This window comes from Pollachius pollachius (genome assembly GCF_949987615.1).
Source record: "Pollachius pollachius genome assembly, chromosome: 4".
Lineage (NCBI taxonomy): Eukaryota > Metazoa > Chordata > Actinopteri > Gadiformes > Gadidae > Pollachius > Pollachius pollachius.
In genome coordinates, this window is record NC_136937.1 from 13767147 (window position 1) to 13787329 (window position 20183).

The following is a 20183-nucleotide window of genomic DNA, read 5'->3' on the forward strand; positions in this document are numbered from 1 at the left end:
TTGCTATCACAATGTGAATTAATTGTAAGTATTTTAGGAAAAATGTATGAGTGCATATTAGAGCACCTTTATCCACAAACGTTAAATTAGTTGTAAATGCTTTGCTTTACAATCAATCAGACTTCAAATACTGTGCATTTACCATTATATAAGGCCTCTTCAGCCAATTGTTATAACGATTCAGGGGGGTCATGCTCATGTGTGTAGAATGGCATGCATGAAATACTGTTGTACCCCTGGAACCCAGGAAAACATTTATATGGTTTAAGACCCAATATTAGAACCGCTCGTTTCAGGCAGAGATTTATCTCTTAATGTGTCTTTAATGTGCTTCTATGGGATTTCTACGTGCCTCAGCACAAATCCTATTGAAAATGGCCAGCTAATTGTTTTACATGACTCACTCGTAGGAGTAAGCCCAAGGCCGACGTACCAAGATTTTATGTAACGCTCATACACCATATCCTCAATGGAAATGCATTCCCTCTCTGAATATGAATAACAACGATTGTGTGTGATGAGCTACGCCCAGGCCTCCCCCAGATGACTCGCTCCTCTGCGCGTTGGTTGGGCTCCTCAACATAGGGTTGTTGTGATGGGAGGACGCCGCCATCTTGGTTCAGTAGGGAGGACGGTAGGCGTACACCAGCTTGCTAGACACAGCAGGCTATGTAGATTAACTTTAATCTACGAGTGTCTGTTGAGCGTATTGCAGGAAGACCCGAATTCATCGCATTGCTGCTTTAACGGAACTCAAATGGATACACGGTCATTAGTAGTTTTATTATTAGGGTGCTAACAGGTTGAAGGGGGGCGGCCGCGGTGCGGATCTCTCGGGTGTTTTATTTCTGAGTAGACGAGCTACTATGAATGGAGGATAAATGTTGCCGAAGGCTGACAGCAGCTGTTTCGTCTTCTTCTCTCTTCTCTTCGCCCTCGTGCAAACGGATCCACCAAAGACAGGTAATTTAACGCCTAACTCACACGTTGGCTTTCAAGTGCTTGACGTCAACATGCACGAAAAGGGAAACTGAATTGCTGCTCAGCGGTGTGCATGAGGAGCGAGGCCTCCTCCGGAGAGCAGCGGACTCGAGGTTCTCCTCATGCCGCGGCGTGCGTCTGCAGAGCAGGGCGCGCGTATATGAGCTGTGTATTACCCTGCATCATACAGCTATGTCTGCATGATAATATCAGTTGTCAGAGAATAAAAAAAATTGCTGATGGAAATATTAGGTATTATCTAGATGTTTAACATGTAAAGCCTCGGGAGAAAGACAGATTGCACAACCATATCATGCTTAAAAAAGGACATCTAGAAAGATAAGCAAGTGATGTTATTCCTTTAGCTCGAAAGCAAATCAGCATAAACGCAAGAAGCTCCAGCTGTCCTTAAAAGGACTACATGTTGTGTCTTGAATGCAGTAGTGCAGTAGTGTAGTAGTGTTTATTTGGGCAAAGTAGCATCAGTTTACCAATCCAAAATCTCCTGTGTCTTTTAAAGTACTTGATAGTCAAACAATCTCATAGTTTCACAGTGCACATATTTCAAAACCCAAGGAGGGGTTACTGATTTGATGACACAGGAAACCATCTCCGTCCCATGGAGTTCCAAGCGATCTAACTGCTTTTGCATGTTCATGGGTTTATCTTCCTATTTAAAACACATGTTTAGGGCAGGACCTTCAGTTCAATAATCATATGGACGGTTAAGCCCCAATACCCGGGGATCACCCAGAGGTGGGGAGCTGATGGATGGTATCTGGCTGACCTCTGCATGCTGTTATAGCTGTGTGTCGTACTTTACAATCTCTCTTTATTGCCCTGCGGGAAACAAATGTTAAGGGCCAGAACTAATGATTGTTTTCCTTGTCGTTTCATCCGTCCTATTTTAAGCCATTAATCCCTCAGTGTAGGCCTGGAGATAAATAATGGTGATTGGATGATAACCTGACTCACTGGACCCCAGTGTGAAAATATGGTATTTAGGAGAGTATTTTACTCGTTCAGAAGGCATCCATCGGATTCTATCAATTTGGAAGTTATATTTGGTATTTACCGTTGAACATAACCAAAAACGATCGAGACCAAAGGCCACTAACTTTGACATTGGATTGATATGCCAACTTGTTTGGTTTATAACAAAGTCATATGTTATATCATGTCCCCTAGCAAAGTTGAAGGGGATGCACCACAGTAGGTCAGGTCAAAACACAGGCCCCCAATGTCCTTGTTCTTCAGTTTCAATTCGTGTAGCCATTGGGTTCAACAAAATAGAAAATTGTTAGTCAGCATGAAGGGTATGTAGCAATATAATTACAACACATCTTTATTTTGTACAACATGGAGATGCTTTGCGACCATGGAAGGAGATTCAGACAACACCGGAATAGCTAGAGGCCTTGTCTTGTTGTCGCCATGGCTGCTCTTCTGTTTTTGAAAAGTATGAACACAATAAAACTTGATGGACAGACATGGTTCACCAGCAAGAACAGCTACCTTACCAATGCCGTTTTTGAGCTGTTGTAGTCATCAGCAGATGATTTATGATCAAGGTGCGATGGGAGGTAGATATATTGAAAAACATTGGTCTCTCTTTCTGCCTGAATTAACTGATGGATGCTGTTGCATACTTCATGAGTCCATTCCGCAAGGCTTTGATCAATATCCTTGGGGTCTTGGAAACTATTAGCCATATATCCAAACATTGTAACATAGTGCCCAACATAACCGTTGTCAACTTTGGATGCATGTATTGATCTAATTCAGAACATTGGCAAACACATTTTTTATTGAGGATATTTGATGCGTTCACTGTAGTTTAGAGGTAGTGGTCTGGAGGACGGAAAAATTCAAAAAGACATGTATATTAATGTTATGTATATAATAATGAATGTATAATTCCCTGTGGGACGGCTGGAAGCATTTCGCTGTGTTTCAGAGGTTTTTTCCTGTTTCCATTCGACATGTTGTGTATCATATATTCACAAACAACTACAAAACAAACATGGAAGTTGGCTGTCAGTTAACCTGAAAATGACTAAGGAGTTAAATAACTCAATCACCTTTTAATAATCAGCTTTAGCAGTGAGCGATTCTGCGGGCTCTGCTAAAAACTTGCTAAACAAGCAATTTTTTCTGATGACATAACATTGTGACTTTGCCCATATAATGTATCACTTTCCCCAAAAGCACATAATGTCAAGGCCTAGTTGTATAGCTTTGCACATGCACAGTTGGGTTATGTACCTTTTCATATCAAAGTAAAAAAATGTACAATCTACAAAGCTGAAAAACAAGGCCATCATTCATCTAATTAGTTTCCAGGACTCCAACTGGACATCTCCTATAAATGAGGCCTTATCCGACCATCAGTCCTTTCACAATCCATTTCTTGCAACACAATGAAGTTAAACACCTCCCCTTGCCTAATTTAACATAATTTGATCATGTCAAACTGTATTAGCCTCATGGATCAACAACAACTAGGCGTTTACCGCTAGATAAAGTGGGTAGTGTTGTCATAGTTCTGCGTTATTGACGGAGCATCCAAGGCAAGCTAGCATAGTTTAGGTCAACCAGGCTGCTGAAACAACAACCATTACCCTTAAATAGTTTTTGCTGTTTTTAAAACACAGACGAAGCAGGAATTCTCAAACAAAGACATGGGTGTTGAGGGCAGGCACTTTTGTTAAATGGGGTGGTAAAAAAAAAAAACAGGGTTTCCACACGGTTAAATAAAAACAAGACAGTCAGTGGGGGACCCAGACTTGCCTTTTTGCTTCAATACAGAATCATTAGTGTATAAATAAGCACGGCTGACGGTGGACAGATTTAAATAAAGGATGTTGGCATTCAATTTACTTAATTTTGGTTTGTTTCAGGTCCGCAGCTTGCTGTGGCCAGATTATTGGCAGGTAAGCGGTGCATACGTAATACTAAAGTAGAAGTTGGGGGCCTTCGCTGCCTGATTTGAATAAATGAATTATAATATATGAATATGCAAAAGTCCATCTTCCCTGTTCTTCACAACAGGCTAGCTGTTTGTCAACACCATTAAGTGACTATCGAAAACGGTGCGGAATAATAGCGGTTTGAATCAGGCAAGAGTTTAATTGTGTGGAGTTGTGCAACTGAAATTAATCTTTCCCCGATGTTTGAGACAAGCATCTGGGAAAATAAATCCCTGTTACGGTCTAACGAGGAATTCATTTCAGATTTCAAAACAAACAATAACTTCATGGCGATATGATATGTAACATACATTTATTTGGACTCTGAACGCTGGATCAGTGGTTTGATCCCATGTTACCAGCCTGTCGTGGGCGGCTCTGCTGCAGTAACATGTCTCATGTGAACCCACCATGGCGCCGAACCGCTGGCCCACTTATTATGAACACGCTGTTACAAAGGGATACGTTAACATGTGGTCAAGAGAGGGGCTGTATAGGTATAAGGGATGTCTACGTCATGACCATTACTGTTGCCATGGCAACCAAGGGTTGGTTTAATTAATAAAACACTAGTCCTCTGATCCCCGAGTCACGATTCGTCAACATAATGAATATATTTTTTCGAAATGGATAACATTGTGTGCTGCACTAAACTCATTCATGAGTTTAGTGTCTCTACTTCTTTGAATGGGATTCAACCAACTATCCAATATCCATAACAACATCCCACACAAAAACAAAACATACTAGACATACACACGCACTTGCTGACGTTTTTAATATTGCCTCAGACCAGGCGATTGTCTGTAACGTGTGTGTATGTGTGTGTGTGTGTGTTTCAGAGCATCGCTGCAACCCGGGCCAGTTTGCCTGTCGCAGTGGGAAGACTCAATGCATCCCGCTGGACTGGCAGTGCGATGGCTGGACCGCCTGTGACGACAAGAGCGATGAGCTGGACTGTCACCGTGAGTCATTTTCTGAATGCGTCCATTTTACCGTCAGAATCATGTTCTGCGTAATAATTATCTTCCAACAGGCATGTTTTGTTTTTAAAGTAGGTCAATTCGATGCTAAATATGTTGGCCTCTGAAAAATGAAAAGAGAAGAAAGGGAATGGACCATTTTTATAGAATATTAATATTATGCTCAAGGGTTCAATGCAGAAAAATCCTGATGCCGACTGCCTGATTTTATTTATGCACTATTGCATGCTTGTACTTCTGGAAGGACTATGTAGGTAAAAATTATCTATGTTGTTGTGATCTTGTGATTATTGCCATCATAAGGAGCAGGATAGTCAAGTGCCTAGGGTGACTCGGCATACAAAGGTTCTAGGTTCAATCCCTGCTGTTATCATTCTACCTGTAAAATCCGCTTCTTTAATTCCTCAGACTCTGTATTCACTTTCGGTGATCACTAAATAGTCGATATAGGTGATGCAAAGCTCCACATTCCAGATCCCTCAAATGGTTGGTCAGGGGTTAAAATAACCAGACAGGCACATAATCAGAAAGGAGCAAAAGGCACAGATAATTCAGACCCCAGCTGCCTGTCTCTGTGTGGGAGGGTATTTTTGGCTTGTGGGGACACCAAATAGATGGATAGATAGCAGTGTTAAGCTGTTGACGGAAATCCCATTGTTTGTTTGTTTCCCCGTCTTAAACCCCAGCCTGCCACAGCATTATCGTCTGAACGAGGAAATAGTCCAGGATTGAGCCCAGTATCTAAGCTTCAGGCTGAAGCTTCTGTCTATGTGTTCATGTACTCTCGGACAGTTTTTTTTTCTCGGCACTCTGCTGTCATTTCAACTGAAAGACGAACAACAGATGGACCGAAGTGTCATTCGATCATAGTATTATTAATATGCAGAGGGCGATGACTAACACAGGACACAAGGCCAACAAACCATCATTCTATTAACAAGACCTCTGCCATTTTAGAAGTATAGGAGCATAGGAATGTTATTGGTAGTAATGGTGTTTTGGTCATTGTGCAGTAATAAAAAAAAACACATGCAGGGATTTGTCATTACATGATGACTTGAAACTGCCTCAGCGTTTCTCAAGTGAGCCGTGGTAAAACAATGTTTTATTAGACTAGTTTATTGTAAATATACAGTTTCATTTAATCTATTTCACAGTACTACAACCCTGTTGAGTCCTTTGAATATGGTAGAGTATTTTGTATTGAGTTTGATTGCTGGAATGAGCTCCCTGCCGATGTCAGAACCACAGCAAAATCAGCAAGGGACTCAAGACTCCCTTGTTCAGAGGTCATCTGGACTCTGCATAGCCTCCCCCCAGACCCCCACTGCCCCTTCTCCTCCCTTATTCTCGCAAAAACACCCCTCAAACACAAGGATCGTATGTTGTACGTCCTGGCGCCTAAAAATAGTACGTAGGATTGTGTAGTATCTTATCCTTGCTATCTTTGTTGTTTACAAGGAATGGGTTAACCAGCATTTGTAAGTGCTTGGCACGTGTTTCTATGAACATCCTTACTGTTCCGACAGTGAAATAATGTTGTTTCTTGCTTCTGACAAATGTAATTGTTATTTTATATTATACATAAAATTAAGTTTTGCTTTGGATTAAAGCGTTAAGGGCATTTGTCTCTTTGGATAAAAGCGTTTAGAGCATAAAATGACCTAAATGTAAATGTCCACTGGATTAAAGATTAATACATTTATGTGATTTAATTGATATATAGCTGTTGCATGATATTAATAATATGGTTAAAAAACAGTTTTTACCATTTAGTAGCAACACATTTTGATGCAGTGTGAAAGCAGCACAGAGAGATTGAGACCCTCCCAGTCAGTAGGCGGAAGACTTTCATAAAACTCACCAACAAGTGTTCTGTCCACTCTGACTGGGTGTGCGACGTGAACTAGCGAACCTCTGCTGGCTGAGTGGTGTGAGTGGGGGGGTTTTTCGGAGTGCGAGATAAAGATTCTTGTAAACAAAGTGAATGGCCTGCTTTTGTTATTTGTAGAATATATCAGTTGGAGGATGGGATTTTATTGATGAAATGAAATAAAATAGCACCTTTTTAACTGCTCGTTATGCCGTACGGAAGCAATTGAGTTAAAATATCTCCTCAAGAACATACCTCCCAGGTTGGATTTGAGGACATCCCATTGCAATAACCTGTCCCAATATACGCCTTGTTTTAACACACGTCAACTTCTCCCCCAGCTATAAAGGAGGAGCGGTTTGGCTTCGGCAGCAGTGTGGACCAGGTGGAGGATGTGATGGGTGTCGCCCAGCCTGCGCGCTTCAACAGTAAGAGTTACCGTCCGCCCGGCGCCCACACACACATCAGGACCCTGGTGGAGCTGCTGTAGGGACCATTCGAGAGCGGTAAAGAAGGAGAAAGAGGGCAGAGAACAAGTGTTGCATTCCACACACCTGTGAGGGACCGGTTCCAATCGTTGTTCCGGTCACGGGAGAGATGCCCTAAAGGGTCAGAAATTAGCCTAGAGCAGAGACAGGCTGAGTCGACTCGAAACCGATATTATCCCAGTTCATTCCCCTCACTCATAGCAGACGAATGGCTTATCCATTTCTAACAAATCACCACTCCAATTATACCTCTTGAATCTTGCCTGCAGCACATATTTAAAGCCTTCAACCTCTTATACTACGTTTTATTTCAGCCCTCAATGCACGTTTTTTATTTTTATACTTAATTGCACCACCTTCATGTCACACATTCTCCAAAGCATATCTTTTATATTTAATATCTTTTATCGTCCATATTATCCCTGTGGATATTTTATTTTATTTTATGATCTTGTTTATGTATGCGGTATGTGACATGTTCAAGCAACTGGGACTTTGAATTTCCTCCTGGGGATCAATAAAGTATTCATCTATCAATCCATCTATCTGTTCTGCAGAGAAGTGCCCGAGCGGCTGGCACCACTACGAGAAGACGGCCAGTTGCTACAAGGTGTTCCTGCGGAAGGAGAACTACTGGCAGGCCGTGGACACCTGCCAGAAGGTCAACGGCTCGCTGGCCACCTTCGTCACAGATGAGGAGCTGCAATTCATCCTTAAGATCGACGTGGAGTTTGACGACAAGGTCTGCGAGCAGACCAGAGATCAGTGCAAGTGAGTGTTGAGAAATGTATTTGATGAAGGTTGAGTTTGCAGTCCCGTGTGTTTGTTTCACTTCTGTTTATGTCTGAATACTTGCGGAAGTGGTTAGTTGGATTCATAAGGAACCGGTTATTGGTTCAAAGTTTAAAGTACTGTTGTCTGGCAACAACAGTAGCTACCATTTGAGACCAAACATAAGACATGTTGACGTTGAACATGAATCACGTGTAAACAAGAATGTGTGACATGGATTATAGGATGTAAGGTCACGTTTAGTGCATAGCAGCTTCTTGTAGGGGAGCCATCCAGGGGAAACCTGTTTATGGTCGCTACCAGCCCCCCTCCCACGTGGGTGGTAGCTACCATAAACAGTGATGACCCCTCTGGCCCTAGGTCTGCATTGCATATCCAGACCTCGACCCCTCTGGGCAGGGGGCAGGGTAGGTCTGAATGTATATACAGACCCCAGGCCAGGGATTAGCCCCCCCCAGTGGCACCTCACTGACCCCTATACGCCATCTAGTGGTTCGACGTGAACCACAACTCATCTGCATATTTTAAATCAAATAATTAATATATTAGTGTTTTATTAAGATGTGTATCTAACTTTTCTTTCGAAGGTTTTGGGTCGGCTACCAGTATGTTATCACCACTCAAAACCACTCCCTGGTTGGGCACTGGGAGGTGGCCTATAAAGGTAAACATTTTAAAGAAAATCTACCAGGCTCTGACTGGCTGACCTTAACAACAATGACCAAGATTGAGATTTACATTATTCATACTATTCATTATGCAGACGTGTCGTTTAGCATCTACTGTTCTCCTCTCGGCCCACTGGCTCCCTGTTGCCCCCTAGTTGTGCTTATCACCGCGGGTGGTGCGGCTGTGTTTCCCTCCCCAGGGCTGATGCAGGCCTTCCTGCCCCCCGACAGCCTGCCCAGCTTCTCCCAGGAGGGCGCGACCAAGCAGGACAACGTGTTCTGTGGCCAGCTGCAGCGCTTCCAGAGCAAGAGCATGAACGAGCGGGGCCTGCACAGCTGGAACGCCGAGAACTGCTACAAGAAGTTCCCCTTCCTGTGCAAGAGGAGTACGTCGCGCTCCGATTTGGGGACTCGGGGAGGATTACGTAGCGTTCTGCTTCCTGTCAGAACCCCAATGCAAAAGGGATACTGGGGATGTTGGGAATTGGTGCAAGGAAGGGAAAGCCAAAACATATGAATTCTCAGCTAGAGCAATTTGATATTTTAAACACATCTTACAATATAAATGTACGATACGAAAATATTAACACTACAAGGAAAATAAATTGCCATTTTTCCAAAGTTAGTATCTGACGAGTCCCGCCCTTCCCCCGGCCACAGGGCAGACGTGCGTGGACATCAAGGACAACGTGGTGAACGAGGGCTACTACTTCACGCCAAAGGGCGACGACCCGTGCCTGAGCTGCACGTGTCACGACGGCGAGCCGGAGATGTGCGTGGCGGCGCTGTGCGAGCGGCCGCAGAGCTGCCAGAACTTCCGCAAGGACCCCAAGGAGTGCTGCAAGTTCACGTGCCTAGACCCAGGTACGGACCGGGTAGCCACCAAGTAGTACACTAAGTATACTGCACAATGCTGACCACTAGTGGACGGGTCAGGTACTGCACACACCTCACTACTGGTGGACGAGTCAGGGCTCAACCTTTGGTGATTTGACTATTACATTTTTATAGAGCCGACTTTTGATTATGAAGTGTCATTATTATATACTAGATTATGTTGTGACATTTGTATTTATTAGATTCTGCTTAGATTTCTATCATTTTTTCTTTCTTTTATATGTATTGCGTTAGGTTCTATTACTGTATCTGTCTTTTTGTACATTCAATTGTATTTGTTTGTTCGTGTTTTTTGTAAGGCCTTACAAACTTTGCAATGAATTGATGTGATGGTGATCAGTTCTTTCGAATTGCCAGTCAACAACAACAGCGGGGACAAAGCATACGATGTTGGAGCACAATACATCCTAGTTGTGATTCAGAATATCGTTCATCTGTGTCTGTTCACGGGGTTAAATGCGTCAGTCCCTCACACTGTCCTCCTGCCTTGCGGTCCCAGACGGCAGCAGTCTGTTTGACTCCATGGCCAGTGGCATGAGGCTCATCGTCAGTTGCATCTCCTCCTTCCTCATCCTCTCCCTGCTGCTCTTCATGGTGCATCGTCTCCGCCAGCGCCGCCGCGAGCGCATCGAGACGCTCATCGGAGGAAACCGTAAGAAAGCTCAGGGCCCAGCGTACCGGAGTGTGGCCTATAAGTTTGTGTTCGTCAAGCTTACTGCATGTACGCCCCGAGCACTACATAATATGGATTCACCTTTTCAGCTACTTTTTGAGTTATTATTACTTATTTTATGATGATATATCAAAACGTAAATAATAAAGAGAGGGGAGCAACGACACACAATTAAGGAACTTTAATTAATAAGTTTAAAAAAATAATCGTAGTACAACGATCAGCAAATGTTGCAGCAAAAATGATCAGCAAATGTTGCGGGGTGGTGGGCGAGGTCGAATGTCTGACCGTGGCGTCTCTCCCCGTCTCGCCCAGTGCACCACTTCAACCTGGGCCGCCGCGTGCCCGGCTTCGACTGCGGCCCGGACGCCTTCGGCACGGGGCTCACGCCGCTGCACCTGTCCGACGACGGCGAGGGCGGCGCCTTCCATTTCCAGGAGCCCCCGCCCCCCTACGCCGCCTACAAGTACCCGGACCTCCACCACCCGGATGATCCCCCGCCCCCCTACGAGGCCTCCATCGGCCCCGACAGCCTGCTCTACATGGAGCTCGGTAAGGATGGGGGCGGGGTGAGCTTTAGTCTAGGGGGCTATTGGTTCTGAGGCTCTTGGTTCCAGACCCCCCCCCCCTGAAGACCGCCGTCGACCTGACCTGTGTGCAGCCTTGAGCAGGATGCCCCCGCCTAAACCCTTACCTGCTCCTTGTGACATCTCAAATAAATGATCACTAATTCGCTTTGGATTGAAGATACTGTTTACAGGACGAAATGGACAATTGTGAAGCTTGATTTGGATGTTTTTTTTAAAAAAACACCTCATCACTCTTTCCAATTACTCTCCGCTCTTTCCCTCCTCCCGCCAGATTGATTTAAAGACGAATCCATCCTGGCTTTTGGTTTAATTAGTTGAACCGTCATACTTACAAATATGTACTTGTATTTTTTGACCTAATCTCCATCTCTTCTTTTTTCCCTTTCTCCTGTGCCGCTCACCTCCTCCAGTGCGCAGCGCTGTCCCCGTGGTGGCTCGGCAGCCTAACACCATGGCCCGCTGCCTGCAGGTGGCCATCCCCCAGGTGCCGCCGGCCCCCCTGCAGCAGGCCCTGGGCCCCCCCGCCGGACACCGGGAGGACTCAATCGACAGCAACACGCTCCTGGTCGGGCCCGACACGCCCACCGACGGCCGCGCGCCCCCCCACACCACCGTGGCCGTGGACTGCGGCAGCGCCGGCTTGTCCCTCAGCACGGTGGTGTGAGGCTGGCGTCTGCGGTCGTACCCGGACTGGCCGGCAGGGGGAGCCAGCGAGCCGGCTCAGTGTGAAAGGGGACTGGCCTGGTCTAATATTTAGGCAAGGGGTCAACGGCAACGAGGATGATCTAAAAAAAAATGAAATAGAATGGAAGAACGGAGTTTGTACAGTCGGTGGGAGTAGTTCGAACAAAACAAACTATTATTTCAGGTGTAGGAGAGTCGTAATGCAGTCACAGTTTTCATTCGTGGTGGTTTGCGGGGACCCGCCTGTGTGTGGGTCCTCTCTAACTGGGACCCGGTCATCCAGAAGAGGATCCGAAGAAGACTTTTTTCTTTCTTTTTTTCTTGTGCAGTCCAGAAGATGCTGCAGTGGCTTTGTGTGCGAGCTTCGACTCCTGAATTTCTATCAGACAAAGCTTTTGCAAGTCTCGAGATTTCGACGCCATGTTAAGAACTGTTAATATCAAGTCCCGCCCCCCCCCCCCCCTCCTTCCCTTTTCAGTTCTGTGCCTGTTGACTTCATTTTCTGTTTGTTCTTTAGAAACGGACATAAGGTGAAGGAATGAGGGAGAAACAGTCTGGTCCTGTTGGTGTTTCTCTCTTCTTTGTCTCACAACGCTGTGAAAGTAGACGTGTTTGGAGTCTTGGCTTGCGGGCCGAACATCGCCCCCTGCTCCTTTAGTGTCCCGCCACTGATTTAAACATCCCTGATCTCTACCTGGTGAGAAGTAGACAAGCATTTCCTATCCACATAGGGCGAGCGGTTATCCAGGTTTATATGTGCATTCGGAGTCAGGGTGGGGTTATAAGTGAGTTTTGTAGTCGCAAGCGGATGTTTTTGTACCTCTTGAGAAGCTGGGTACAGTTGGCTTTAGCTGCGTCCACAATGTTTATCAAAAGAAGTTGATGTGTTGAAGTCTTTTTTTGGAATATAGCTTATTATTCTTTGCACTCATACTGTCACTACAATACTACTACTACTACTCTTTTTTTTTTGCTGAACAAAGGATGTCTAAGCCACCACCAAAAACAGAACAATTATTGTCTTGTTTAAATTCATTTATATGTGGTTTTTATGTGTATTATTTTTTAAGCGGTACATCTTAGTTTTTTTGGCAAGTTTACTTAGGCTGCCTAATGGTCATGGGTATATGTTGAATATTGTACCTGATTTTGTTGTATTTCTGTTAAGCATTGGTGGCTATGTTATCTCTCCTGGTCATATTATTTCTGCTTATTTCAACAAAAATAAGAAAAAAATGCTCAAAAAACGGACATGATTTACATTTGAATGCCCCTTTTAATGCGGTTTTATCACAAAGCATTCATTTAACAGGTGGATTGATATTTTCTAGGCCCCCCCGAAGATTTGCAGTTGTGTTTTTATACTCTTGTTGCCGAATGGCAGTGAGGCCCGGCCCGTTAATACAAAAAACAAAGCACAAAAACAAAATGGCCTCTCTGAGGTTTGTCATTCAGCAGCCAAATTCAGGGATTTCATGGCCTGGCAATAGACAGAATACATAACCACCAGCAACGCTATGCCTTTCTAAACATGGCTTGCCATTCTGTGTGCGTGTATTTCCGAGGCCCCTAAGAGACAGAGAGAAAAGAGTGCCTGTTATTGGGTGTTACGCTCTCATTTCTGAATGTATGTACAATGCTCATCTTGTTAAGTCTCTTCTGTTTGTCTTTTAACTTTATTTAAAATATGTTTTTGGCAACGACAATCCACAGAGGATTATCAGTGAGCTCCATGAATTGTGGAAGGTGTTGCATGTGTGTACAGGAGAAGGTGTATTGTTTTCGATTGGGTCTTTTGGGGGCTTATGTTTTGACCTATATGGAGCATGTGATTATCTTAAGGCATGCTGGGGGATTTTTATTTTGAAAGCATTGTAAGAAAAACTGTCATCTAGGTTAAATCATGAATCAAGATGTTTGCCCATGGTTTATTGTTTGTGTGCAGTTCAATCCCCCCCCAAAAAACAACTACAAACGGCATTCACACTACTTTTATTTTCATTTGTTTTCCTGTGATAGGCTAAGGTGGTGTCAGAAGTACCTGATTTGATTTGAAACGCGTTATGTACGATTCTTCCAATGATACATCCTAACTGTCCTTCCTTTTATAGCTTTTAAATGGCAAAGTGTTCAATTCGCAGGGTGTGGAGGAGGGTGGGGGGGGGAATTGGTCTTGGTCATGTACTTTTCCTGAGGTCGATGTACATCTAATCAAATGCCAAATAAATTGCACCGTGAAGGACAACTTGCTGTGTGGCCGGTGACTTAAATTGACTCTTGGGAATCCTCAAACTGTGGCGATTAGGCCCTGGCGTGCCCGTCTCTCCTCTCGCCATATCTAGTGGCTCCAAGGTGCACCACCCATGGAGGAAGTCCTTGGGTCAGCCGGCAACCAAATGTCCCCGGGATAAAGTTGGGGAGCGGGAAACCCCACTCTGTTCGGGGTCTCCGACGTGTTCGATCACTTCCAGCAACAACAATACACAGATTGAAGTTATTTATAGCCGGCTGATATACCTTACTCTGACTCATGACCCAGGGAACCCTGCTACCCCCGCTGGGAACAATAGTTCATTAATAATGGCGAGGCTCTGTGCGTGCCGCGTGCGTTCTCTGACAGAATCGACTCATTCATGGCGCCGAGGCGGGCAGTAAACAGGCTCTGCCGCTGCCCTGTGTCCCAGTGTTATTTTACAGTGAAGATTAATTATCAAATTAAACAGGGCATTATTGCAGATGTAGGCCAACTTTAATTTAGTGGAGGGGAAGTTCCCCAGTGAATCGATAGGTTTTATGAGCAGGCCGGAGCACCCTGTTTCTGCACAGTCATCATGTTTGTGCCACATTCTTGACCACTCTTTCTCGCCCGCCAGAAAAGCCAGATTGATTTAAAGAGAAATCTATCCTGGCTTTCATTGAGCCACGGGTGGATGGGTTTAATTAGTGAGACGCTCATACTTACAAATGTCTTCTTTTATACTTATAAGAATTAAACATATTTTGAGCTTAACCTATAGCTGCAGTGATGAAATGGTAGTGCTTTAGGTAGTGCTGTAGTCCGTCAAGCATACCGTATGTAACTCACCTGAGTTACATTAGTGTGCGGCCCTCTTGCATCATGAACGCCAAAATTCCTCTTCTGAAAGTTGATAGAAGCTTGACGTTTATGTACTACTTGAGCATATGACACACATCTTACAAGCAAACGATAAAGCCATTTGTATTATCACAGTGAATGCCACTTCCAACACCATTTCTCTTTTAAAAAGTAAGGACAAAATGAGTACAGAGGAGTACCTAGTTGAATCAATCAAAACATATATCCATTCATGAAACCCCAATATGTCCCAAGTCACAAATAGTAAAAGAATACACAAATAATCCTTCCTTGTTTGGATGGGATTTATTTGAATACACTGTGATGCTGACCCTCTGACTTATCAAGGGAGATTAATTTCTGTTCGAATAGCCTGCTGCACAGGGTGGGAATCCTTAATGAGTTAGTGTTGGGGTGTGTGTGTGTGTGTGTCTGTAAGGGGGGGACGGACAGACGGACTGCGTATTCTTGGCATCAATGGGCCTGTTGAAGAGACGAGACCACTTGCCCGTCAGTGACACACTCCACTGATCAGACGGATCCCAGCCTCAACGTTTTTTACCAATGGTTCCTATTTAAGGCTGTGCGTTTAGACAGAGCTCACAGACAGGTGCTTAGACAGAGCTCCCACACCCTCCTAGTGTGACACGTGCAAGGGTTGATGAGCCAAGGACACTTAAGATGATTGTGACCACAGCCATGCTTATTATTTTGATTGGCTACTCCGACTCGGGTAAGAACCATTCCTTATCTTCACAGGTATGCCAAAAACCATATTCATCTTCTTGTTCTGTAAAAATAATATTCAATGTTGGTCATTGTTTCTGTTACGCATAAATGCAGATTCCTGAAGAAATCAAAAAGTTCTGTCATTGCAGATGACAGAACCTAGAAGGCAATCAACTAATTTAATCTTCAATCCTTCTTGTTTATAGTAGAGGAATATTGTTACGATGAAGGCCATTGTGGTGAGTCTTTTTCTTCTGTTGAACTCATTCACAAGAAAACAAGCTTCAAAAGTCCTGAATGTAAATAATATTATTGTTATATTCAACATCCAAATTATGGCAGCAACGAAGACTGAGCTGTTAATATGACTGAAATGTTAGTAAGAATGTTCTGTCTATAAGACCTCACGTTATTAAGAATGCACTATTATTAAGACTGAGCTGCTATTAAGACAGTACTGTTGTCTGGACTGAGCTGGTATTTAGACAGTTCTGTTGTCTGGACTGAGCTGTTATTAAGACAGGTCTGTGTTAAGACCTCATGTTATTAAGAATGAGCTGCTATTAAGACTGAGCTGTTATTAAGACAGTTCTGTGTTAAGACCTCATGTTATTAAGAATGAGCTGCTATTAAGGCTGAGCTGTTATTAAGACAGTTCTCTGGTTAACATCTCATGTTACTAAGCCTGTGACGTTATTAAGACTGAGCTGCTATTAAGACAGAGCCGTTATTAAGACAGTCCTGTTGTTTAGACTGAGCTGTTCTTAAGACTGTTTTGTGGTTAGATCCTTACGCATGGGGAGACCTGTTCCCTTCTTGTCACCCGCTTCTGGAAACGCATCACTCTCCGATCAACCTGGACTCTCAGATGACCAGGAGCTACTCACTGGGAGAATTCCTCCTAGAAGGCTTTGATGTGGCCCAGCCGGGTCAGTGGAAGCTGAATAACGATGGACACTCTGGTAGGTACTTTTCCCATGTAGTCTCTAATCCATTGACTTGAATTGTGTATTTTGGGGATTTTTGCATAATGTGTTGTGTGTGCATGTCTCTCTGCATGTGTGTGCATGCTTATTTGTGTGTATATCATGCTTCTGTGTGTGCATGCCTGTGCATGCTTGCATGCATCTATGTGTGTGGGTCTCTGTGTGTGTATATGTTTATATCATGCTTCTTGTGTGTTTGCATGCCTTTGTGTGCATGCCTGTGTATGTGTGTGTGTGTGCGTGTGTGTGTGTGCATGTGTTTGTCTGTGTGTCTGTGTGTATATCTTGTGTACATGCGTCGGCCCCCAGTTGTTTTGGATGTGGGCGGGGGTCTGTCTGTGAGCGGAGGGGGTCTTCCTGGGGTGTACCACACCATTCAGCTGCACTTCCACTGGGGCAGCCCCTCCAGCAACGGATCTGAACACACGGTGGACGGACACAGATACCCCATGGAGGTAAGGCACACTACAACGCTCACGGTGGAGAGACGCTGTCCTCCTATGAGACATGGCGAATGACAGCTTGCTCGTTTGGCTTTATAGATGCACATCGTCAACATGAAGTCCACCCATCCCAACGTGTCGGTGGCCTTGGGAGACCCCACCGGCCTGGCGGTTCTCGGAGTCTTCGTTGACGTGAGCTGAAATGCGTTAACCCTGTAAAGGTGATATATTGAATTGGAAGCTATAACTTTTTTGTTGCTGTAATTGTGCTGGTTTATATTTTGTTTATCAGACGGCGTATGCAGACCATGAGCAATTTGGACATATTGCCAAAAAGCTGTCATCTGTTGCTTACAAAGGTTAGAAAAAAAACAAATTTGTGCTCCCTCCTCTTTGCACGTAGCATTTGATGTCTTCTGAACTTGGGTCTGTATCCTTCTCTTAGGCCAAACCACTTCGATCAAACCCTTTCCGCTGATTGGTCTTTTGCCTCAACAACATATGAGCCAGTATTACCGTTACCATGGTAGCCTGACCACTCCTCCATGTTCTCAAGCAGTTGTTTGGACTCTCTTTGAAGTGCCCATCCAGATCTCCTGGTCCCAGGTAGGTCCACCACATCTCAACTCAATGGTGGTACCCCGATGGATTAGCAATTGCATGCATTTTTCTCTGCCATTCACTAGCTCTTGGATTGTTGTTTGTAACGTGTTAGCAACTCTGTTTCCAATCAGCTGGAGCAGTTGACTTCGGGGATCTATGCCAGTGAGGAGGATGAAGATGATGCCACGCCCCTCTACAACAACTTTCGGCACGTGCACCCAACTTATAGTCGCACGGTATACGCATCCCTCGATGCTAAGCTACTTAATAGCAAAGCTAGCGGCCTCTTCCATCCTTCTTTTTCAATTATTATAGTTATAATAACTTCACTGAACAGATGCATTCATTGACTCTAGATCAACCAGCTAGGGTTTTATTTTTTTTTATTTGTCTTGATTGATTGTTGTAAATACATGGTATGTTCTCAACAGAGCTAAATGGCGTTAGCCTTACTTTTTATTTGGTGCTCGTAAAAAAAGAAGAAGATAGAAGTAAAGAGTCTGGAATTTACAACGTATTCCCCTCTGCTTCGTTTAATGGACGACCTAGAAGGCAATAGTAACAGTCAGTATTTCTAAGTCCTACAGCTTCAAATTAGCTGAATGATTTGAATATAATGGCCCTGATACTGAACAGAGCCTCCTGGACTTTGTAAAGAAGCCATCAAGGCATACAGACAGAGGATTATGTATAATGCTGTGAAGAGTACTGTGATGTAAAGAGAACTGTAATAGTGCATTCATTTATCACGACTCACGAGCAATGATAATGGCTCATTATAATGTATATTATAAATGTATTTTAAATGTCAGTCCTAAAAATTACATAAAGGGACTTCTTGTTCTCACTACAAGTCTAAATATATTCAATCACAAAGTGACTATTTTATACACACGACCACTGAGCTATTCATTCAGTTGCAGAAAGATGAATACGTGTTGGTTACTTGGTGGTTACCTTTCAGAGCGTGGACTTTGTGTCATTAGCTGTCATAGGATGTATAATGCAATGCCCCCCTCCGCTTCCTCTACTCGTAGTCACACCATTCTCCTCCTGTTACCGACTCGTGGCCGAGGCAGAATACAAATAGAGAAGCTACTGTGTCACGGGATTTGTGTATTGTCTGAGTTGGATGCGTTTGTTAACGATGATGTCACTCACGTGACTGTCGTGTGTTAAGTAGATGGACAATGTACAGCCTTTCTTCCATTGAAAATAAAAATATAATAAAAACTTCAAATTTGGTTTTCCAACATTTATACTTGTTTAGTTTAGTTGTTTCATTTTAATATTACAGACCTAAAGGACATATTCACATCCATAGACTGTAAAAATAAACTACCACCTGGCTAAAGGGATTGTGCATCAAAATGCATCATTGGATATTTTTTGGGAAATACACCACCATTTTGAGAGAAAAGAAAAACAAATTAACGTACACATACCTTAGCCTAGGCTAATGAAAACATTGATTTTTGCCACGTCTGAAATGAGAAACGATGTGGCTATTTCTCATGTTGTTCTTTTTTTCTCTCAACCCAACAATGTCTTCCAATAATGACAAATGATCTCACGATTAATTTCTAAACAGTGTTAAACAACACCATTACCACCAGCAAAATAACATTCCAATGATATGCTCCCAAGATTCTGTTGTTAAGACTGAGCTGTTCTTGAGACTGTCCTGTGGTTAGATCCTTACGCATGGGGAGACCTGTTCCCTTGTCACCCGCTTCTGGAAACGCATCACTCTCCGATCAACCTGGACTCTCAGATGACCAGGAGCTACTCACTGGGAGAATTCCTCCTAGAAGGCTTTGATGTGGCCCATCCTGGTCAGTGGAAGCTGAATAACGAGGGACACTCTGGTAGGTACTAGTCCCATGTAGTCTCTATACACCATCTGACTTGAATTGTGTATTTCAGACTATTTTTGTTTGTCGTTTGCGTGCGTGTGTGTGAACATGTGCCTCCATGCTTATTTTTGTGTGTTTGTATATATTATGTTTCTTTGTGGGCATGCCTGTGCGTGTGTGCGTATGTTTGTGTGCATATATGTTTGTGGGTCTACAATATGTGTGTATGTTTATATCATGCTTTTTGTTTGTTTGCATGGGTGTGTGCGTGTCTGTGTGTGTGTGTGAGTGTGTGTGTGTGTGTGTGTGTGTGTGTGTGTGACCACCAGCAAAATAACAATCCAATGCTGCCGTGCTTCCAACATGGAGGCCGTCATTGCGATGAGACGTCTCGATTGTTTGGGTCAAATCCATTAGGTCAAATCCTAAACCAGGGGTCACCAACACCAGGGCGTTCTAAAAAATAGCGCAACTCATTCTTGAACAACTCTTTTTCCACCTTTTTTAATTCATCGTTGATAATTATTGTGAGAAATCATTAACGTGATCAGTGTCTTCACATATATGAGTATCATTAATCATTAATAATAATATATAACTAAAGGCAAACTGAGCGAATTTGTTATTTTAGAAGTGTGTATCAAACTGGCTGCCCTTCGTATGACTCAGTACCCATGAAGTAGCTCTCAGGTTCAAAAAGGTTGGTGACCCCTGAACGTTTATGAAAATGGAGATGTTATGAAGGGATTTAGTGCCACCTTTTGGGCTTATAGGGTACGACTTGGACTAGAGCGCTGTGGATGTTCGTGTATGTAGCCAGCTACCTACACTTGTCAGCTGAGAAACTGTTGCAGTTATCCCTAATAAAATA

At 43.7% G+C, this 20183-nt stretch overlaps 2 protein-coding genes across 3 annotated transcripts; both read left to right on the forward strand.

Moving 5' to 3' along the window:
- The first annotated feature begins 641 nt into the window (after positions 1-641).
- Positions 642-13843, forward strand: dgcr2 (DiGeorge syndrome critical region gene 2). 2 transcript variants are annotated; one of them, XM_079735940.1, is made up of 11 exons: positions 642-963; positions 3882-3914; positions 4793-4915; positions 7148-7234; positions 7852-8065; positions 8674-8750; positions 8955-9140; positions 9415-9618; positions 10151-10303; positions 10640-10876; positions 11325-13843. In XM_079735940.1, exons 1-11 carry the CDS (start codon positions 882-884, stop codon positions 11576-11578), a joined length of 1650 nt encoding a protein of 549 aa, XP_079592066.1. In that variant the 5' UTR covers positions 642-881; the 3' UTR covers positions 11579-13843. The 2 variants fall into 2 exon arrangements, with proteins under 2 accessions (XP_079592066.1, XP_079592067.1); XM_079735941.1 differs by lacking the exon at positions 3882-3914.
- A 1533-nt stretch (positions 13844-15376) lies between these two features.
- Positions 15377-17806, forward strand: car15 (carbonic anhydrase 15; the record flags this gene model as incomplete). Its single annotated transcript, XM_079734085.1, has 8 exons — positions 15377-15428; positions 15631-15663; positions 16210-16386; positions 16720-16865; positions 16953-17045; positions 17146-17212; positions 17299-17459; positions 17588-17806. The coding sequence occupies 8 exons, from the start codon at positions 15377-15379 to the stop codon at positions 17804-17806; spliced, it is 948 nt and encodes a 315-aa protein (XP_079590211.1).
- Positions 17807-20183: the final 2377 nt, after the last annotated feature.

Bases quoted from the DNA above. Each gene is read 5' to 3' on its own strand.
- dgcr2 (XM_079735940.1), top strand. From the start codon at position 882: ATGTTGCCGAAGGCTGACAGCAGCTGTTTCGTCTTCTTCTCTCTTCTC. The intron at 3,915-4,792 runs GTAAGCGGTGCA...TGTGTGTTTCAG, and splicing joins TGTGGCCAGATTATTGGCAG to AGCATCGCTGCAACCCGGGC. The intron at 8,066-8,673 runs GTGAGTGTTGAG...TTTCTTTCGAAG, and splicing joins CAGACCAGAGATCAGTGCAA to GTTTTGGGTCGGCTACCAGT.